The sequence below is a fragment of the Nothoprocta perdicaria genome, unplaced genomic scaffold (assembly GCF_003342845.1).
Source record: "Nothoprocta perdicaria isolate Ctin4 unplaced genomic scaffold, notPer1 scaffold_8, whole genome shotgun sequence".
Taxonomy (NCBI): Eukaryota; Metazoa; Chordata; class Aves; order Tinamiformes; family Tinamidae; genus Nothoprocta; species Nothoprocta perdicaria.
In genome coordinates, this window is record NW_020456087.1 from 5,766,927 (window position 1) to 5,787,214 (window position 20,288).

The following is a 20,288-nucleotide window of genomic DNA, read 5'->3' on the forward strand; positions in this document are numbered from 1 at the left end:
AAATTAGTRCCATAAAGAGAGAGTATTTTGTATTCATGAATTAAATCTCTGCTGTCACAATCTAAAAGGAGGAAATAAGCAAGCAGGAAAAACAAAAAGGTACTTAGTCCGTTTGTTGTTATTGGCCAAGAAAAGTCTTGCAGAAGCAATAATGACAAGGTTATGAACATCCTCCAAATTTTCAGTTACGTAAAATTCTTGATTATCATTATATGGGCTAAATACAAATGTAAAATAATAGATGGAATTTCAAAATCTGACCTTCTAAGAATAGATAGTCAGCCTCATTTTTTTCAAACTGCAGGTGATATAAAGCATTTTACAATGTGGGTCAAGCATGGGAACAGACCCAGAGAGACTCTATTATTTCTGTCTTTGGAGCTCTTCATATTYGGACTGGGCGATGTCCCAGGCAGCCTGTTCTGGCTCGTGGTGCACTGAGCTGAGCTGTTGGGCGAGGTGGTCTCTGAGTCTTCTCAAGCCTCAGCTGTTCTGTGTTTCTGACCTTGGTGAGAAATGGTGTTGTACAGGCACCCCATGGACAGTGTATTTATTTAAAAGCAAGCCTTGTTTTATTAGAAGCTTGGCATGGGGTAATAATGTTTGCATGGGGAATCAAGTCTCTCAAGAAGGCCAGGGAGAGGAGTCTGCATTTCAGCCATTCTTGCAATGATGTCTTCAGGTAAATAAGGCAGAACTCCCCGACTTGATGATGTCTTGATGAATTCCTATAWCTGGTCCAGCAGAACTGTCCACTCAGGATGTTAATGGATGCTTTGAAGCATCCAAGTGTCAGTTTGTTAAGGCACAGCAAGAGTTTCCTGTGGCAATCTGCAAGGCTGGAGAGCTTCTGTGACAGATAATGAAGTGCTTTGATGTCAAGGTGGCTAGATGAGCAGGCACCCGCTTTTATCAGTTTGGTCAGTCAGCCCCTTACCTCATCTGTGTMGGGAATGAGTGCCAGTGTGCAGTGGGTGTGCACACAGACACAGCCCTCACACCAAGTAGGCCAAAACTACAATCAGTAGTAGTTACTATAGGACAAACTTGCATTTTTATTTTATTTATCTCCTATTTTATTTATTTTATTTATTATTTTATTTTATTTATCACAGTTAAAACATAAATTCCAGAAGTTTTTCTACATTGAATAACCATGCTATCTGACAGAGAATATGGAATTCTCTACAAGTAGGTATGTAGTCTACAAGTAGGATAAGAATAGGAGAGAATAGACCCTCTTTAACTTGAGGAYAGTTTTCATTGCAAATTTTAAAGCTTAACCCTTTTTACAGAGCTGAAATCTGTGCACTTCATTTTAGATACATCAAAGCTTGAAAATTCCAACAGTTAAAATATTTTCCCAGAGAACATATTTTATCTACAAATAGTGGGTAAAGTTATTCTTTCAATTTTGCTGGTCTTCACCCTATGCAACATCAGTGAAACTGATTTGGGAGCTGTGGGTTTCCTGTTTTTGATGGTGTGTGTGGACCACTACTTTAATTTGCTGAAATAGATATTTTATTTCTCTTTACTCCTCATTGGTTTAGCAGAGTAGGGATCTGAGAAAGCAACAGGAAATTGTAAGATCTGCTCTTGAGAAAACTTCAGATAAACAGTATTTTAAACAATTATAATTATTGAGGGCTGAGATATAATSCCATAATCTTAATTTTTCTTTTTGTTGTTAACAGTGCTTTGTTTGCTTGTCATGCTTCCTAATTATTCAACTTAATTTAGAGTGCTGTTAGGTCCTTTATTTAGTGTCATACTTAGATCTAGATAACATAAGACTTCTGAATGAAAATGTAAAATGAAAAACATCTTCTTGAATGAACTTGTAATCATTTCTTAAATCCCTCTTGTAATTGTTAGTAGCCATTGGTGAACAGTATTTTCAGTGGACTTAAAAATGAATTAAAATAAGGCATCCTTGGAAATCTAGAATCAGTAATTAGGCATTTTTGCTCTAACAATCCTATTAATATAACAGGCTCCTAGGTTCTTGAAAAACAGGGCTGGCCTCTTTTCGGTGGTGGTCACTGATCGAACTAGAGGAAACGGCCACAAMCTGAAGCACCAAAAGTTCCACAGGAACTTAAGGAAGAACTTATTAACAATGAGAGTGACAGCACTGGAATAGGCTGCCCACAGAGGCTGTGGAGTCTCCTTCTCTGGAGAACTTCAAAATTTATTTTCAGTTTAATTGAAACCAGAGGAGCAAGTTGTGTCCTTGATACAAGTGGCTGGAACTGCGTGGAGTCATTCTAGGACCAAATGCTGTTTGGGTTTGCTCAACGATCATTTTCATGAATCAGAATTCCTTGGTTTCCTTTTTTTAATACATTTTCTGATCTCTGAATGTATTCTTTACCCCAGTTTAATTCAAAGCACCTTAAAGTGCTTTTTAGTCTAGAATTATTCCATTATGTAAACCTCTTCAATTGCTAAATTTATTTTACGTGCTGCTGAATTAAAAATATCAAAGTATCACTTAGATTTCAAAACAAATTGCATAAGTTGATCCAGCCTTTTAGCCTGTACAGCTTTCCTTCTGTACAGGAGGTATAATGTGCTCTCTTTTCTTTATAAAACCCAATTGTTCTTCAAATGCAGGAATTTTGAGAGCATAACTATAAAGATAATYGGAGTAAGGACTTTCTTGTGTTCAGTATAAGTAGTTCTGGCCTCTTCATGGCTCAGCACTTTCTAAGCAGTGAACAACAAATACCCTCACACAGAAAATAGGTTGTATTTTCACCTTTAAATGATATTGTATTGTCATGGTGATGATGATGCTGTGATTTCTCATGGAAGGTGGTCATCAGTTTGCAACAAGTCTGTCATGTCTGAAAAAGATATTATTCTCGCCTTACATATCAGTTTAGAGAAGACTTAAATACCCATTCTCTTTGAAAATAAACTTAAATATGCATACCTTGGGCTAATTTGTGGGATGTTTTTGTGGTAGTGGTCACAACAGTGAGAAATCAACATTAAACTAAGRCAGACAAATGTGTGTTTTTTCATCTGTGACAATTCTTTAGCTTACAAAACCTGTAAACTAAATCTCTAAGGGTATTTTTTTTCTGTTTCTTCAGTAAAAGTGGCAGACTACATCAGAAGGGAATTTAGCTGTCATTTAACCCGTTAGGCTCTACATATATTATAGGCTAGAGCCACAGTGTGTAGAGTTGCTGACAGTGGGAAAACTAGAGGTTTGCAAACTGCTAGAACTGTCTTTTCAACTTGAAGTTCTTGTAATCCTTTTTTGATGACAAAATAAGAGAAAAATATATGCTGAGAAAATCAAAGTATATATCCTACTATTAACAATGTCATTGTGTTGACCAACRCAGAAATGCTGTTCTTGAAAGACTRTAAAAGATGGAAAATTGTTTCCCATAGGCTCATGCAAAGAGGAGGAAATGACACGGCTTCTCTGTGTAAGGGGAAGGAGAGAATCRTGCTTGGCCTCCCAGCATTGTGGAAATGGGAGATGGGTTAGGATGGAGATCTGTTATTGATATGTGTACCCTTTATGAAGGATGCTACAAGTTATTGCTACAAAATCCCACTCAAGGTTATTTTTTTTTTTAAGTCTCTAGAATCAGTAATACTTTTTCAATACTTTTCCTACAGATAGAAAAGCTTGAATACTGCTAGGAGAAAAATATCACTTTTTTTTCTAAACTTGCTTTCCAAATTTGTGCGTCTTCATTAGTTGGCATTAGTTGTTGCTGTCATTTCAAGTTTACATAGCTGTGCATAGGAAGGAGATAAGATCCCATAATAAAATTGAACACTGTTGAGCTTTATATAATATATTAGTTGTAGGAATCTGCGCATGCAGAACACCTGAAGTGCATAATATAACAGGAGTGATTTTATTTCTTAAAACAAAAATGTTGGTGTGCTAGTTTGTTTATATCTGAATTACATATCTGGGGATCAGAGGATGTGCCCCATAGGAGACAGTCCCAACTTTTTTCATTCTAAGAGCTTGGATGCTCTAAGTGAAGCAACAAGGGCAAATCTTGGAAGACAGCCTGACTTTGAGCAGCTCTGCCTGCTGCTTAGAAAAGCAGCTACTGTGGCTGACAGCCTGGCCCAAATGTGGAACTACAGCTGTCACTGGGCAGAGGAGAAATTAAACTAGAGGCAAAAAGYGTTTCAGATTAATTGGATAAATGAAAAAACAAACATTTCTATAGAACAGGTTAAAATTCAGACTTCAGGGAGCGCTTGCATCTAGTTGATGCTGTAGGTGAAGCTGGGCAAGGCCAGGTAGCTTGAGCTGGGAACGTGACAGTGTGGTCASCTCCCAAAACTGTGAAACTGTCCCAGCCATGGACACTAATTTGAGCCCTGTGGAAAATTCCGGGGCTTCAACTGGGTCTGTGGTGTCCCTAGATTGCGAAAGAATTTGTTCATATATGGAGRGGATTCAATGTCTATCGGAATATAACAAAATCAAGCTGTTTTGAATTAACCTGATTARCAAATTCTAGTGAAAAACTATTTCAGTGATGATTATTCTGAATTAGAAGCAATTGTCTACAATTGCTTGTGGAGCAATCCACTCTTGGAATGACAACTCTTTACATTGATAAATTTGAGTGCTGCTACCAACATTTGACACAACTTTAAAAAGACTTATTTAGAAAGTTATAATATATATTGCTTATGTAAAAACTTTTAGTTGTAATTTATATTTCTATTAACCAGTGTGGTATTACTTGAAATTTTAGTATGCTGGTATGATCAACATATAATTTATTTTTGAATGTGATATGAAATTTCTTTTAAAAAATCTGGGATTGGAAATCATTGCAGGAATATAAAGCTAGGATCTCAGATGATCACAGAATGGTTGAGGCTGGAAGGGACCTCTAGAAATCATCTAGTCCAACCTCCCTGCTCCGGCAGGGACAACCAGAACATGTGGCACAGGGCGGCATCCAGRCRGGTTTKGAAGACCTCCAGAGAAGGAGACTCTACAACCTCCCTGGGCAGCCTGTTCCAGGGCTCGGTCACCCTCACARTGAAGAAGTTCTTCCTCACATGCAGATGGAACTTCCTGTGTTTCAGCTTCTACCCATTCCCCCTGTTCTGTTGCCTGGCTGCTGTTCAGAAGAGTTTGGTCCCTTCTTCCCTACATTCTCCCCTCAGCTACTCACACATGTTGATCAGATCCCCTGTCAATCTTCTCCAGGCTAAACAGGCCCAACCTACTTAGTCTTTCTTCATAAGACAGATATTCAAGTTCCTTAATCATCCTTGTTACTCTATGCTGGGCCCTTTCTAGATAATAAATGAATGATGATTAATATACTGAGACTCCATTTGGGAAGCCTTAAAGTAACTTTGTTTTTGTTAACTGTACAAGATAATGTTAAACTATGTAAAAAGCAGAGATAGTATAAAAGCTGCAAGTTTTCAGGATGATATACCTGCAAAATGAAGCACTATGATGTCTAAGCTATCTGTGTGAAATAYGCTCTGGAGAGCTAGGAGCGGGGGGACTAACTTTTTCTCCCCACCTAAAATTATGCACTCAAAAACTTGACTACATTGCTGAGAGATGAGAAACAGAAATTGTGGGTCATAAAGTATTTAACATGTGAGGAAAACTGTATTGTCTAAAAGTAAGTAAATAAGAAGAAAAGTGTTTATTTAATATCAGACTGGCAGGAGCCCTCACAGAGGAGACGGGTGTGATGCTTTCTGCAAAAGTATATACTGCTGTAAGGGTGCTAGGGCCTGTCCCTTTCTGCTGAGCACTGCTGGGCAGCCTCRCATCCTATGGCTTGGGGAAGACCTAGGCTACTGCCTTGTCAGCCTGTTAGGCTGCACTCTTTAACCAGAGGTTTTATCCAGTCTGGATTTAAAGAACGTGTTCCCAAAGGATCCTGGGTTTCACTGTTTTGCTCAGATTATTACACAGTCTAAGGGATCTCACTGTCAGGAGAAATTTCCCTGGTAGTTTTCTTAAATATTCTTCTTTTTTATTTTATTTAATGTTTTTAGTCCCAATTATTGTATCCCTTATACTGTACTCCATTGGTAAGTCATCTTTCTCCTAAGAGCTCAGATTCATGGCACGCAGGTAGGTAGTAATGTTCTTCCTCTTAATATTCATTTAATCAATTTTTTTTGTTCCTATCAATCTTCAAACTGCTCATTCTGTCTTTTAACATATATTGTGTTTGCCTTTCACTAAGCTCCCACCAGTTTGCCTCTTTGTAAATGTACTTAGTACACCCAGGCAAAAAACATGTCCAGGTCAGGTGGTAGATGGAGAGCATGTGTCAGTGACCAGCACAAAAGTAATTCCAGGGTTTGGTATAGTTATCTCACTACCAAGCATTTTGACTGCAGATTATTCACTTAAGATCCCATTTTAAACAATACTAAACACCAACACTGGGAAGTGAATAGTTTGAGCATTCGAACCATCCTACTCGTTATCTACAGTAGTGTCAGCATGAGATGATGGTGAAGGGATTTCAGTCCTGAGGTTTCTAGATTTATATCAATTTTAAAGGTATTTTTAGATTATAATTTGGCATCGTTACATGACTGAATCAACATATACAGYGGTATTATTTTGTCCCTCCTATCTGCCCACAGATAAGACAAGAAGACGTCCTCACAGAAACCCAACAGTTTACCTTCTTTCAAAACCTTTCTCACTGTTTCAGTGAGTGAAAGACCACTGCTTCTTTCCATTCGGTCTTTTAAAAAGTATCTACCAGCTACCACTGCTACCAAGGAAATACTGTGTAGTTCCTTGCAGAACCACAGAAGTGATGCCTTATTGTGTCAGGCATGGCCTTAGAAGTTGATAGAAATGATGGCCAAAGGCCTCCTCTTACAGTCGCTGTATCCTTAGCCTTAAGGAAAGGCAGTGKGGGGGGAAACATGGTGAGTGCTGCAGCTTCTGAGAGGATTTTCTGTGTTTTCTTAAAGTGCAAATGTTTAACTCTGCTATTAAGGTAAAAATCAGCCTTGACTGTGAAGCTGTATAAGGCATCTCCATAGTGTGCCTGGTGTTCTTATTAATGAGGGGAATGTAGTTGAAAAGAAATAATCACTTGTTTTGGCCTAAGTTTTATGGAAATCATGAATAAAGTTTTTAGTCAATGTGTCCCTTTCTCATGCGACATATTCCATTTGCAGGAAAAAAATGCGTCTAGTAACTCCTAATACAAAGCAAACTCTATATCCCTGATGAAATATCTGAATATTTCCCCAACAAGGTGTTTCTGAATCGTTAAAAAAGTCAAATACAGTTTGGTAATGTATTGGTAATGTAGATGTAACGTGTAATATGCACTACTACTTTGTAGAAGATAAGAATTGATAATGATTGAATTTTACCCGCTGTAGTGAATCAGCAAGACTTGCCCAGCTTTATGAAGGGGTATTTAATGCTTGCTCTAATGCAGAGGGTTAACAGAAATGTGCATACACAATTGAAATTCTCAGCATCATACTTTAGAGCTATACTACATTTTTATTATAACATGCGGTTGTTCAAATACGTTTTTCTGTTGCCCTAAGGTAGTTTAGCTTGTATTTAGATAGCTTCGTATTCACAGTTTGTATCAGATAGAGTAGCTCAGGTTTACTTCACAGCTTACAATCCAAATATGAACAGAAGTCCTATAATAATAAATAACTTAAGAGTCTGTAGAAATGTGTAGTGCTGGAATCATTTTTCCAATAAGCAGTGCCAAATGTTACAAATATTACACAGCCATGTATATTAGTTTATTTGCCAAAATTGGTGTGAATATGACAGTTTGCACTGCATGGGCATTGCCACAAATGCCTTTAAAAGGGCCACATGCTTAGCTAAAATGTGCATTAAACTTAAATCTAGAAATCTTTATTATAGTATTATAGAGATRTTATCCAAAAGTACAAATGACTATTAGAAAATTTTAAACTGGCCTTTTATTCCAAATACKAAATATCATAGGTCACTTAGATAATTTTAATTGTCCATATCATTGCTTTAAAAATATTTGCTTTAGAAACGGTGATACTTTTCTCAGAAGTTTTTAAGTGCATCATAAAGAAATCAAATCAGGACAATGAGACCTCAAGAGTACCCCAGSAATTCACTCCCTGGGAAAATTAAGATTTGAAATAGTGCTTTTAGTAACAGTATCTTAGTCTGGCAATAGGTGTGACCTGCTGTGTCGTTTAAACCGATCCACATCTGTTTATACATTGTAGGTTCACATGGTTGCTAGTTGTTGACTTGTCTTTCAGAGATACACAAGTACCCTGGAAATATTTATTTAGATACATCTTGAATAAAAAAAATGCTTATACAAAGTCTGTGCATCTGTAGAAACAAAAATATGTAATAGCTGACTGTCCTTGCTGATGATATGAATAAGGTGAGACCCAGGTCGTTTTACAAAATTTTGAGGTTTTATTAAGAACAGAGAGTCGTAAGAGAAAGATTTCATATCAGATTAATATGTATATACTTCAGAATATCTGTACAATGTGGATTTTYTAAATTTAACCATCTACAGTTATAAATCCTCAGGGGAACTTGCCTGAAATATTTTTTTCTTTTGCCTGTTGTACAGATGAATAAGCTGTTAGGCAGGAGTTTGGATATGCTGGGATTTTTTATTATTATTATTATTTTTATTTTTTGGAAAATACATTTGTCTTTTTCCAAGGATATACAAAAAAAAGCTTTGCACACTGAGAGCACAACATAGATCAGCAGATGCTGCTATTTTTCCTGTGGAGGTTCTGGAGTGCTGTGGTCCGATGAATTCATTGGTGTCAGAGTTAAGACATGAAGCTTTGTTTGGAGTGACTAGTCCCCCTTTAGCCCATACAGTCAGTAGGAGTTAGTTCTCCTTGAGCTTAGTACTTAGCTGCTTTAGAGCTTAGAAGGTTCTCCTCTCTGAGGTTGTGTAGCCTTAATAAAATTGTTTGATCTTTGCCTCTCTTTTATTGCTAAACAAGAACAGTTGATATTTATTTACATGGTGACGGGGGGAAAATAGGTGTAGAGACCTTCACAAGAAAATATATTCTTGTAGTAGATGAAAAAGTGTATTATATAGACTGTGGAGGTAGGGATGACATTAGTGTGTTGTTGAAAAGTAGTTGTCAGGCCAATGCACGTACATTTTTCATAAAATATGTGTGTTCAGGTGTGATGTTTAGTCAGCTCCATAGCTACAAATGCATCTGGAAAGATGACTTTGAAGGAATTCCTTTTCTCCTTTCCTCTCTCCAGCTGCAGAGGYTCTACTTAGTATCAGGGAAGAGAGCAGGGAGGGAAACAGAGCTCCTGGGTCACCCACTGTTAAAGTTGCAATTTTCCAAATGCTGAAAGTAGGCAGTARGTAGTGGGAAATGTGCAAGTGACAGAGCTTGAAGGTCCCCCCTCCATTGCGAATCTTTGCTCTAATTTTGTCCTTAGCTGTGTAAATTTGTATCTCTCCATTGCACATATGTTATACGTATTATATTTCAAAGTGTGGATTATCATTTATCTCATTTTCAGTCACACCACTGTGAGCAACTGTGGGCTTTGCCTTGCACTGGTTGAGGGCTGTTCTCACTGTTCCTTGTCTTCTTATTCCTTGTTCTTAGGAAAATACCACTCATTCAAAAATGGTATCTAACTCTAATACCCCAGCTGGTACTTCCTAACTTATTTTCCTTCATTTCTCCTTTTATACTTATAATGGATGGTTCCCTCCTTTTGCTGCCATTGTGTTGATATGAGTTTATTTCTGTGAAAATTTGTGCAAGTTCACAGCATTTGTGCCATGCATGATTTAACTATAAAATCAGATTTTTGCACAAGTAGAATATTGCKTGTCAAAACCCGAAAGTTTGGCCCCCATCTTTATTCATCATATTTTACTTCTTCARTTAACATTATTACTGGTTAATAGGTGCACCTGAAAATCAAGCTGTATTGTAGTATGTGGTGCGTTATGTTAAATGAATCTTTTCTAGGACAGTAAGTCTCTTTTTTTTCTAATGAAGAAGAATACCTCATCTTTTCCAATTTTCCCATCAAATACATCCACATCATCTTGAGATACTGCCACATCCAGCTGCATCTATACTCAACTTCAATTGCATGAAATTACACACCCTACTCTCAGGTCCTTTAGGTTCTCTTGTGCTGTGAGGCACACGCGTGGTGCGTTGCCTGTGAAGTGCATGATTACTAACTATTCACTACAAGCCTGTTTTAAGTAAACAGTAAATTAAATATTGTCAACGCTTGCTCAGACTTGCTCTTATGAAGGAGAAAGAGCTAGAAATGGGTTCATAGGACTCCAGATTTAAGGAAGGGCCAGACTGAGCTTTTTTTCCCCCCTCATATTTGAAATTCTCTTGGCCAATTCAGTTACACTTTCAAGGTGTTCTTCCTTTCCATTCTGTTAAACTTTTGCTTGCTCAACAGCTGATACCGAATGTTGCATTCAGATACCCAGGTGGGGAAAAYTGGGCTAGACAAAATGCTGAAGATAGCAAAATTCCTGTTTATTACTCTTTATTTGTATGCAGATTTTTCAAAAGCACTCTCACGAAATGTCAGGTACAGTGCTGCCTGCATGACTGTAGAAGTCTGAGCAATGTGTCTTTCAGCTACAAGACCAGTGAAATAATATCCTTCTATTACAGTTGGTTTCCTTTATGTCATTCAGTTTGACTAGAGGAATTGAAAAGGAAGGGAAATGGTGGCTTCCCTGAGAAAGGAGAGCTCTTCAGTATTTTGTGGTGTCTACTCCTTAAGCACCAGAATAGGCAGCAGTATTTGGAGAAGTACAAGTCATTTTGGTAAACCAAAAGCCACCAATGTGCACTAGCCAAGTCCCCTTTAATCTCTGCCGGTTAATATATTCCTAAGAGGAGCAAAACCCCTTTATTCCAAGGGATTGGATATTGCTGTCATTTCTTCCACAGACGTTTGAAAGAATGAGTTGTATGTGTGTGTTTGGGCTACACATGCATTATGGTGAAAAAGCACCTCTTCCTCTGTTGTATTTTGTTCCTCCTTCCTTATGTGCAAGAGAGAATTTCCTATAAATAAATTTCAAATTTATCCAGCTAAATAACAACGGTGTATGAGATGGACAAAATTATGGGAGAACATACTTCCAGTTTCTCTATTACCACCTTGTAATGTTATTTGTTAAATGAACAGACAAAAAAAACCCCACGTTTATTTGAAATGAACATTTAATTATCTTTAATGTAGACAGCCTATGTAAAATAGTAAAAACATTGGTGCAAAAATGATGAAAAATACATCTCTGATTCTCAATTTGCAGAAATAAGTAAAGTAGCTTGATTTGTACTTTGAAAATTAATATGGAAGTTAACTCAGAAACGCTRTATTAATAGATTTGTATGAGTGCACATAAGGCCAATGTATTCAATGCTGTAATTTTTTTATGGTTTCATAAATAGTGCTATCACCAACATTTCAAAGAAGTTTGGAAAAAACAGCTCATATGTGATGGCATAAATTTAGTGTATTTTATAGAACACTGTTACTCCAGATATAGCCTACGGGTTGTAACTTTTCATAAAACCTAATGAATTTCTCAATTTGTCAGCTGTTTCAACACAGATGCACTTTGCTGATCTGATGGAAACATTTTGAGCCCAGATTCAAAATATTAGTAGCTTTTAGTATCGCAAATTAGTTTGGCTATTGGATAAATGGGGATGTGGTTGTTGATAAAAAAAGTAGCAAGTAATTTTATACGTGTGTTTTATGCTTAACTGCTTCTCTGGTGTCTGAATATTTTTTCTTTTTTTCTCTCTTTTTTTTTTTTTTTCCCTTTTTCTGCAGAGTTTTAAGTTGAATGTGGATAGCCACTGTGCTTTAAAAGAGGCTGTGGTGGAAGAAGGGCGTCAACTTCTTGAGCTTATTGTATCTCACAAATCAGGTAAACCCCTCTGAAATATTACAGGTCTTTATGTCTCCAGACTATTAAAGAATGAAGAAGCATTGCTGTAAATTACTGCATATATTCACTTCCTTATGTATTATTAATATTTACATTATCAGATTGACCTTCAAGATTTATAAATGTTTCATATACTGCATACAATGCAGTGATACTTATAAAATGAAATACTGCCTGCAAATAGTCTGTTCATTTTATTTTGGGCTTGCTGCTCAGATGAGTTTCAATAGAAATAGTATCACTGAAAACTTCACACTGACATATTCTTTGATGTAGGTGCTATGGAAATAACATTAAGATAATGAATTAGGATTTCAAATATATACATCTTTATTTTTTACATGTCCTACCTGGGCAAAATAAAGCTTTATTTTGCCACTTAAACTAATTCTTACCTCAATTTTAATGTGTTTATGAGGAATAGATTAAAATTAAAATTATGTTTTTCCTTTGATTTCGCTTGTCTTTTTCTGCAGAGGCCTTAAATTGAGAGGAGGGGGAGAGAGATACTGATTTCCCTCTCTCCTTTTCCCCCACCCCCATATTTTTAGATGTTAGCGTGACTTGTATGATAATAAGATTCTAATCAGCATACTGTACTGCTACGGAAAACCATCTTAATTTTGGCCTACTCAGCATGCTTTTCATCCACATCCAAGTTGCYTTTTGGTTTACATTTTTATGATCATGTTATACATTTTGCATCTGTTGTTTCACAGTGTCAGACACACTTCAATAATGTGAAAGCTGTGGGAAATCAGTGACTTATTTGGATGGTTCCAAAAGGGTAGAGAAGCTTTAGCGAGGACGAGTAGTGCCTGTCATCTTATGTTTGGAAGAGAGTAATGTAAATAGTATGTATAGGAGTTGGAGGAAAGAGACATTTATGTTAGAAGTTAATAACACGTTTAGAAACAGAGACGTGGCCTTTGAGGGTAGAATTACTAGAGCTTTCCTCTTGTGTTGGAATCATAGTTTGTGTGAGATTTTACTTTTGAAATAGTCAGTTGAGACATAATTAAATTTTAATATGAGGGCTAATAGAAGAAGGTCACTGCTACAGTGACCCTGTGGTATTGTTTGCAATGTGAACGGAAGTTACGCTTTGGTTTATTTCTGAGAAAATGCATTAAAATTCTTGGTTGTGTTTATTCCTTTAAATATCCTGCTATCCCTTGGAATAAAGAATAGTATTTTAAAATGTASTTGAGTTCACAACTTTTACTTTTTTTTCCCTTCATTTTGGAGAAGGACTGAAGGACATGCTGCAGATGATTGCAAGTCAATGGAAGGAACTACAGAGGCAAATCAAACGGCAGCACAGCTGGATTCTTAGGGCTCTGGATATCATCAAAGCAGAGATACTGGCTACTGATGTGTCTGCAGAGAATGAGGAAGGGACTGGGAGCCCTAAGGTAAGTGGCTTGAAGTTTGCCTTATTTCCTCTTATTTCCGTCGTCTTTTGAACTAGGCACCACTGAAGTTTTCTTTCCACCCTAAGGCTTTTCATTTCTACTGGGTAAACTTTATATATATATATATATATATATATATAAACAAAATGAAATGCCTTATTCTGAAACAATAAAAAAAAATCTTAGAACTTTTAAGTTTTCCAGGAAGACCTCTCTCACTGTGTGTAGAGGGGCATGAGGGGGAACATAAAACATTTAGTAAACAAAACATAAAGCATCTTTAACATGAATAATCAGAATGGTTTTAAATTGTTTTGTTGCAACTATAAATCACTATAATCAGTGCAATCACTCAGCTCTGACATCCATTAGCCGCTTGGTTACAGCAAATTAACAAAGAAGAGAGAAAGTGATTCATTATCTCATTCCTGTTAATGACTATCAGATGCATTGCTTAATTAGGGGATGGCCATTGTAGTGGGAAGAAGGTCATATGCTTTGCCACAAATCTTTTTGCTGTGAGTTTTAAGTCCTCCATAGTAGTGCATGTGTTGAATACAAGTACTTTAAGAATAAAGTATCAACATCTATAATCATTTTAGGGGTATTAATTATCAAAGAGGGCTAAAGTACTTACCCACTGACAAACTTGGTGCTTATAAGAGCATTTCAAACATGAGGCATGCTTATGCAAAATGGTGCAAGCAACATAAGGATACTGTGTACAATACAGACTTGTGACATAGGGTCAGTGAACTTTTATTGCCATCAAGAAGAAAAGATAAGTAGAGGGGCGTTAGAAAGTGTTAATTTTTTCAACTGCATTTTAAGCAATTAATGTGCTGCAGAGCAGTTTAGCAACCGTTAGCACCTTGGCATACAGARGACTCAAATGTATGGAAAAGTTCAAGGTTCCTGTTTCTGGAAATCAGAGATGGTGTTGCTAAGTAGATTTTCACATTCTGATGCCAGGGAATTCTTCAATTGGTATTCAGTACTTTCTAGGGACTAACYTGTGGCGTGACTTTTGGCTGGGCTTGCATGAAGTGCTCTGGTGTTTTCTTGCCATAATTCTACACAGCAATAATAGTCCTAGAGGTGGAGGAGGAAGAGCCAAGGATAACAGAGGAACAAGAGTAAAGGAAAAAGAAAAGTGTAAGCAGGAGACAGAAGTTGACCTAACATCCCTAGTCCAGATGGTGAAAAATGCTCCTGTGTCACATATCTTTTAGCTRAGGCAGTAGGTAGGAGAGCAACATTTGATTTCATTGTGCCATTCACTAAACAGACTCAAAGTTAAACTCAAAGTTAAAAGTTGCACCACCGTGACCTGCAATGTGATCGTATATTGCATTATATCCCAATATTAATTTCAGCACATTATCTCTGAATGGCTTTGCTTACTTTTAGCCAACAGTCTAACTACTTAAATAATGGGAAAAAATAGTGTCCTAAAATCCAGCTTGATTTTGCTATGAAAATTACGGAAATCCTAGCTTAGAAGGATTATATATATAAAATATATATATTTTTGTATATATATTTATAATATATATATATTTTCTTGAAAAGGGGGAAAAATGAAGGCATAGTTTAGGATATTTGTTTCTTTAAATAGCTATCTGCTGCAGCTGCTTTCCCTCTGCTTTTTTTTTTTTTTTTTTTTTTTATCACAGAGGTAGGATCCTGAAGCAATGCTTTTTAGTGCCTACTGTAAAATCAAAACTCATGCAATGGATAATGACCAACCAAAAAGTATTTTAGGTTATTTTCTTCATTAAGTCACACCTCAACATGATTCTTTCAAGTAATAACAGGCAAAAGTAGTAACAGGCATCAACTTTTTCATGAWGAAAGATTAACTGAATTAAAATACAGTTGATAATCTAGCTGCGGGTTTCAGCTTGTGTAGACTTCAACTTGTCTTCATTTCAAAAGCCAGAAGGAACCTGAGAAGTATAATAGAAAATCTAAAGATTATATCTAGAGGGTATTTTTCTTTCTTGCCTTGTCTGAGAAACTACAGGAACAGTGTTGGTGTTAGAAATCGGTAAAGAAGTAGGAAAAGAAGGAATTTCAAAGACCCTAGGAAACTTTTCCCTGAGGACTTTTTAAACATCTTTTCATAGCACTATGGAATCTTTAATAGAAGCAGTAGAGAGTGGAAGGGAGAGAGGGAAATTCTGCCATTCTGAAAATATATCATCAACATATGTATTCAGAAATACAAATTTGGCTTATGAAAATAGTCATTGTGTGTGTAATTTTTGTGCAACTGTTAATAATTTCTCCATAATTTTCTAGAAATACAGTGAAATCTCTTAACAAGTATTTAAGCTGCTCTTCCTGTGATTTTTATAAATAAACAAGTGACTACTGTATTCAGCTTAYGTTAGAGTATGTAAAGACTTTTTTCTCCCATTGAGAAGTGCATATAGAAAAATATCTCAGACTTGCCATGTGYTGCCTTTCAACAAAGTACTTGCTCTGACTGCGCTGGTGGTAAACGTGTCATACAACACACCAATCTTTCTTTAAGAATCTTAGACACTTAGTTAACAACAGAGGTTTTCTCCTAATGGAAATAATAACTAATCCTCTAAAATATCTGACAGTTAGGAGGAATGCTTGTGTAGTGCACCAGTGCATTTTCTTACCTGCTAGAGATGTCTGAGATCGCTTGTTTTGTACCTGATCTCTGGAATGGGGCACCATCCTTTCCATTAGGAAAAACCTACCAGAACAATCTTGCTTTCCATCAACAGTAAGCACTGGTTTTGGAAAGTAACGTGATGTATGTTTTTTGCCTAGTGTTGCTGAGTGTTACTGCCTGGATATACTGATCTATTAAATTCAGTTTGATGGAAAATTTCATTGCTTTCTGAAGAGCTAGTGAGTTAATTGCGTAATTAGTGTCATCAAAAAGGTTTAAGAATTGTAATAGTATTTGCCCATAATGGACATTCTTCTTCATTCAGAATTGTATGAAACAGTATTTTTAGGACTGGCTTTGAGTTCTGTTCCCAATACATGTTTGGACAGTGATTGTAATTTCTAGAGCTGTATATTTTACAGCTGTATAGAGTTGTATAGAGGTTTGGATTCGCAGTACTCTTTGGTGTTATAATTCAGAGTTCAGAGATTCATTAGAATCCAAAGGCTGGTAGCATCATAGGATAACGGCATACTCTCAAGATATATATGTGTGTGTGTATATATATATAATATGTATATTTCTGGATATATGTTATTCAAGAATTACTAAACTACTAGAAATTAGGTAGTTTAAACAAGCAGAGATAAGACTGTTGAAGATAGACTGAAATACACAATGATCACGTCTGTCAGTATACACGARTCAGTAAGGATTTGAAAATATTAGAAGAGGTAATATATGCTTAAAAAGTAAATAGATCTTCTTGCAGAAAACAGTTTGAAGTGGTTAGACAAATCCTTGCAATCATTTTTTTTACAGTTTCTACAGCCATTCTTAAACAGTCTTCAGATATACAGAAAAGTAACTGCTTTTTTTATGAAAAAAAAAAAACTGAAACTATTTAGTATTTACCAAAGTTTATGATTCTGGGAACTCTTGCTGAGATTCAGTTTTATATTAATGCTGGTGATYAAACCTTGTGGGTGGATTAAACATGGTAATCTATAACAACTGCTTCCTGCTTTTTAATGAGACTGAATTTGCAAAAGGAACAACAAAACGGAGAAAAGGTTAGGGAATGGTGCCAGTCCATCCATTATTGCTTCAGGCTTGTAACTTTTCCAGGCTATCCCATCATAACTATATGATGGGATGCTATAACTACAACACTTAGGTTAATACTTGGATACAAAAGAAGTGTACAGGCCAAGTACTTTGGTATCTTTGTGATCAGCGCAGAGAAACGTCTTACGTATGAGTAGATTCTGAATACTGTGTTCAGTTTTGGGCCCCTCGCTGCAAGAAAGGCRTTGAGGTGMTGGAGCGTGTCTGGAGAAGGGCAAGGGAACTGGTGGAAGGGCTGGAGCACAGACCTTACGAGGGGCAGCTGAGGGAGCTGGGGCTATTTAGCCTGGGGAAGAAGAGATTTGGGGGAGACCTTATCACTCTGCTGAACTACTGTTGCTCAACTACCTGAAACGARGTTGTGGCGAGGTGGGTGTCAAACTCTTCTCCAAAATAACTACTGAGAGGACGAGAGGAAATGGCCTCAAATTGCACAAGGGGAGGATSGGGCTAGACGCTAGGCAATTTCTACATGGAAGGAGTGGTGGGGCAATGGAATAGGCTGCCCAGGGAAGTAGTGGAGTCACTGTCCCTGCCAGAGTTCAAGAGATGTGTAGAGGAGGCACTCCAGGCATGTGGTTTAGTAGGCATGGTGGGAAGGGTTTAGGATTGGACTGGCTCAACTTAAAGGTCTCTTCCAACTGTTATGATTCTATGTATGCATTCAAACTTATATATCATGTTATTAGTACTGTGGAATATAATGTCAAATAAATAGCTGCCATTTTGTGAGTAGCACTTTGAAAGACAACAAAATGGAAATCAATTTTCTGATGTTGAATAGTTGGAAAAGGAATTTAATCTGGTGATATACATGACTTCATGTGTGGTTATCTCTTAGTTTAATCAAGCCTTTTCTTGGAAGGTAAATACATAASGAAAACTGGTGTTAATAGAACTTGCTTCGTATAACACGTTCATAATGAGACAGTCTCCCATCTAGATATGAAGAGCTTTATGTAGTGGATACTAAGCTTTGGAGCGTAGACATTAGGCCCTTTAAAACTTAAGTCCCARCTTAAGCCTGTTCTCAGCATTGGTAATTGCTGGCTGCTGCCTTGAGTCTCTGCGGTTTCAGATGTAGGGAGAAGTCTCTTYCTTTTGGAACAACTGCACACTGCTGAGCACAGTTAGCCTCCACTTTTCACTAGTGAATAATAATGTGCCTGTAATATCTTGCTAAAGTATATCTGGGTTGAAAAGTTTCACAGAAAATCCATGTCTCATATACACTATTATATTGACTGGTAGTAAGGAATGTGATTTCGTGTCATTAGAACAGCTCTATTGTGTTGCCATCAAGAMATTAACTTTAAAGTTTTGATTATTTAAAGTGATGTCTGTACATAAACAGGATATTGTTGTGTTTAACAGACAAACAGTTTAATATCATKCATGTGATGTTTTAATTCTGAATCTTTTGGAACTTCAAAAGTCTAGATTAAACATCTAGACTAATAAATATTAGAAAAKAATGTGTCCACGGTTTTTATTTTTGTTGGGTTTAGATAGCTTACAATTGGAATTACAATATTCTTTTTCTGTGTGCTTCACTGCTAGTGGTTTGTACCAGGGAGGAGGCAGTCAAAAGACAAGAGATATTTACAGAATACTTCTCTAAATCAGCAGAAAGCAGTTTGATTTTGCTTGTAATAAGCCTGTCTTTTAGTGTGTCAAACACAACTGAGTTCTTGTTGCATTAGTTGTTATCCAAATATAGAATTTGAAAAGTCCTCTCAGCATTTCCAAGCTAATCAAGACAAGCCACGCTGCGGTAACAATCACAAGGACTCAGAAAGCAGCTGTAAGAAGGAATGTTTTGTGCCCTTCAGTGCACTAAGGCGCTCAGTTTGCTATTTTTGAGTACGTTTCTTCCCTTACAAGCTATGTATTTTTTATCTTATAGATGTCAACTAGTGTGTGGACAGCCATAGGCTTTGTTGTAACAGAGATGAATGTGTAAAATGTGAGCACATAATTTTATAGACTTTTTTTTTGAATGGATGAACAAAAGGAACCAGAATAAGCTTTAGAATACGTGTAGAAGCAGAACCAACCTAAGTAAGAGGAGAGGTTATAAATGGGCAACTGAATTACAGCGAGTCCTAATCATACAAGTGAGGCAGGAGATCTGGTGATGGACGTCGAAGATGTGGTCAGGAAAACTGAGCAGGAAAGGTCTGTTTRAAGTACTCGGTCTGGCCCTGGGAACTAGCTGGAAAATTTTACAGAAATAAGGATAGAAAAAAATCCAGGATTTTACTCCAATCACTAAAAAAAGGGGCTGTATGATCTGTATTAATATCCTCCTTTAAATTCCTATGGGGTACAGGATTTCTATTGACAAAATCTGTGCCTGGTCAAAAAAGTGCCTCTCATCATACTTTTCGGGGAAATTGTCTTCAGATAAGTCCCATTCAAAACATATCAAAGCCAAGGTAGCCACGTGATCCTGTTTGGACAGAAAGTTTCCTTTAAATTTGTAAATAAATGCAGTCTCAAAATGATATATTGAGGAGAGAATAATATTCACAGAAAATCCCTTCTTTGTCATAAAACTGCTAAGACTGTTCTCTCCTGTATTTTGTTTATATCCTGGAGTGCTAGAGTATTGGAAGTGTAAATTTGAACTTTATTTTGCTTGGTTAAAATGCTTGATTTGTTGCTTGCCTGTCACCTTCCCCTCCAGGGATGGTGAAGCCACAGTCCACATTACCAAGGCCAACTGGGATGGATCTGGTCAATTATTTCTGGGGAAATAAGGGGGGAATAATATTTTATATATTCTAACTTGGCTGTTACGCTTATGCAGATCTGCTTGCAAGTTGATTACTAGCACTTTGCTATTGCTAAGTCTCAATTAAACTAACTATGTCTTCCTTTCATAATGCTATTTGAATCTTTGAAAACTATTATCTGACACTCTGAAAGTCTGTTAGCCCCTTGTAGCTTCCCGGGCGTAACCGGACCAACTCTGACAAGTTTATTTAGCCAAAGCTCCAAGCAGAGTTTGGCCTGTTTCTAAAAAACRTGAACGTGTTTGTGCATGTGTTCACATAAACACATTTGTCTTGGTGACCAAAGCTAAAATGCTCTAACTACCCA

General features: G+C 36.8%; 1 protein-coding gene across 1 annotated transcript in view; it reads left to right on the forward strand.

The window, feature by feature from the left end:
• Positions 1-20,288, forward strand: part of AKAP6 (A-kinase anchoring protein 6) — a 251,165-nt gene that overhangs the window by 111,850 nt on the left and 119,027 nt on the right. Inside the window, exons 6-7 of the mRNA XM_026051714.1 lie at positions 11,870-11,966; positions 13,239-13,402. Coding sequence (XP_025907499.1) covers positions 11,870-11,966; positions 13,239-13,402 — 261 coding nt within the window. The remainder of the gene's footprint in view (positions 1-11,869; positions 11,967-13,238; positions 13,403-20,288) is intronic.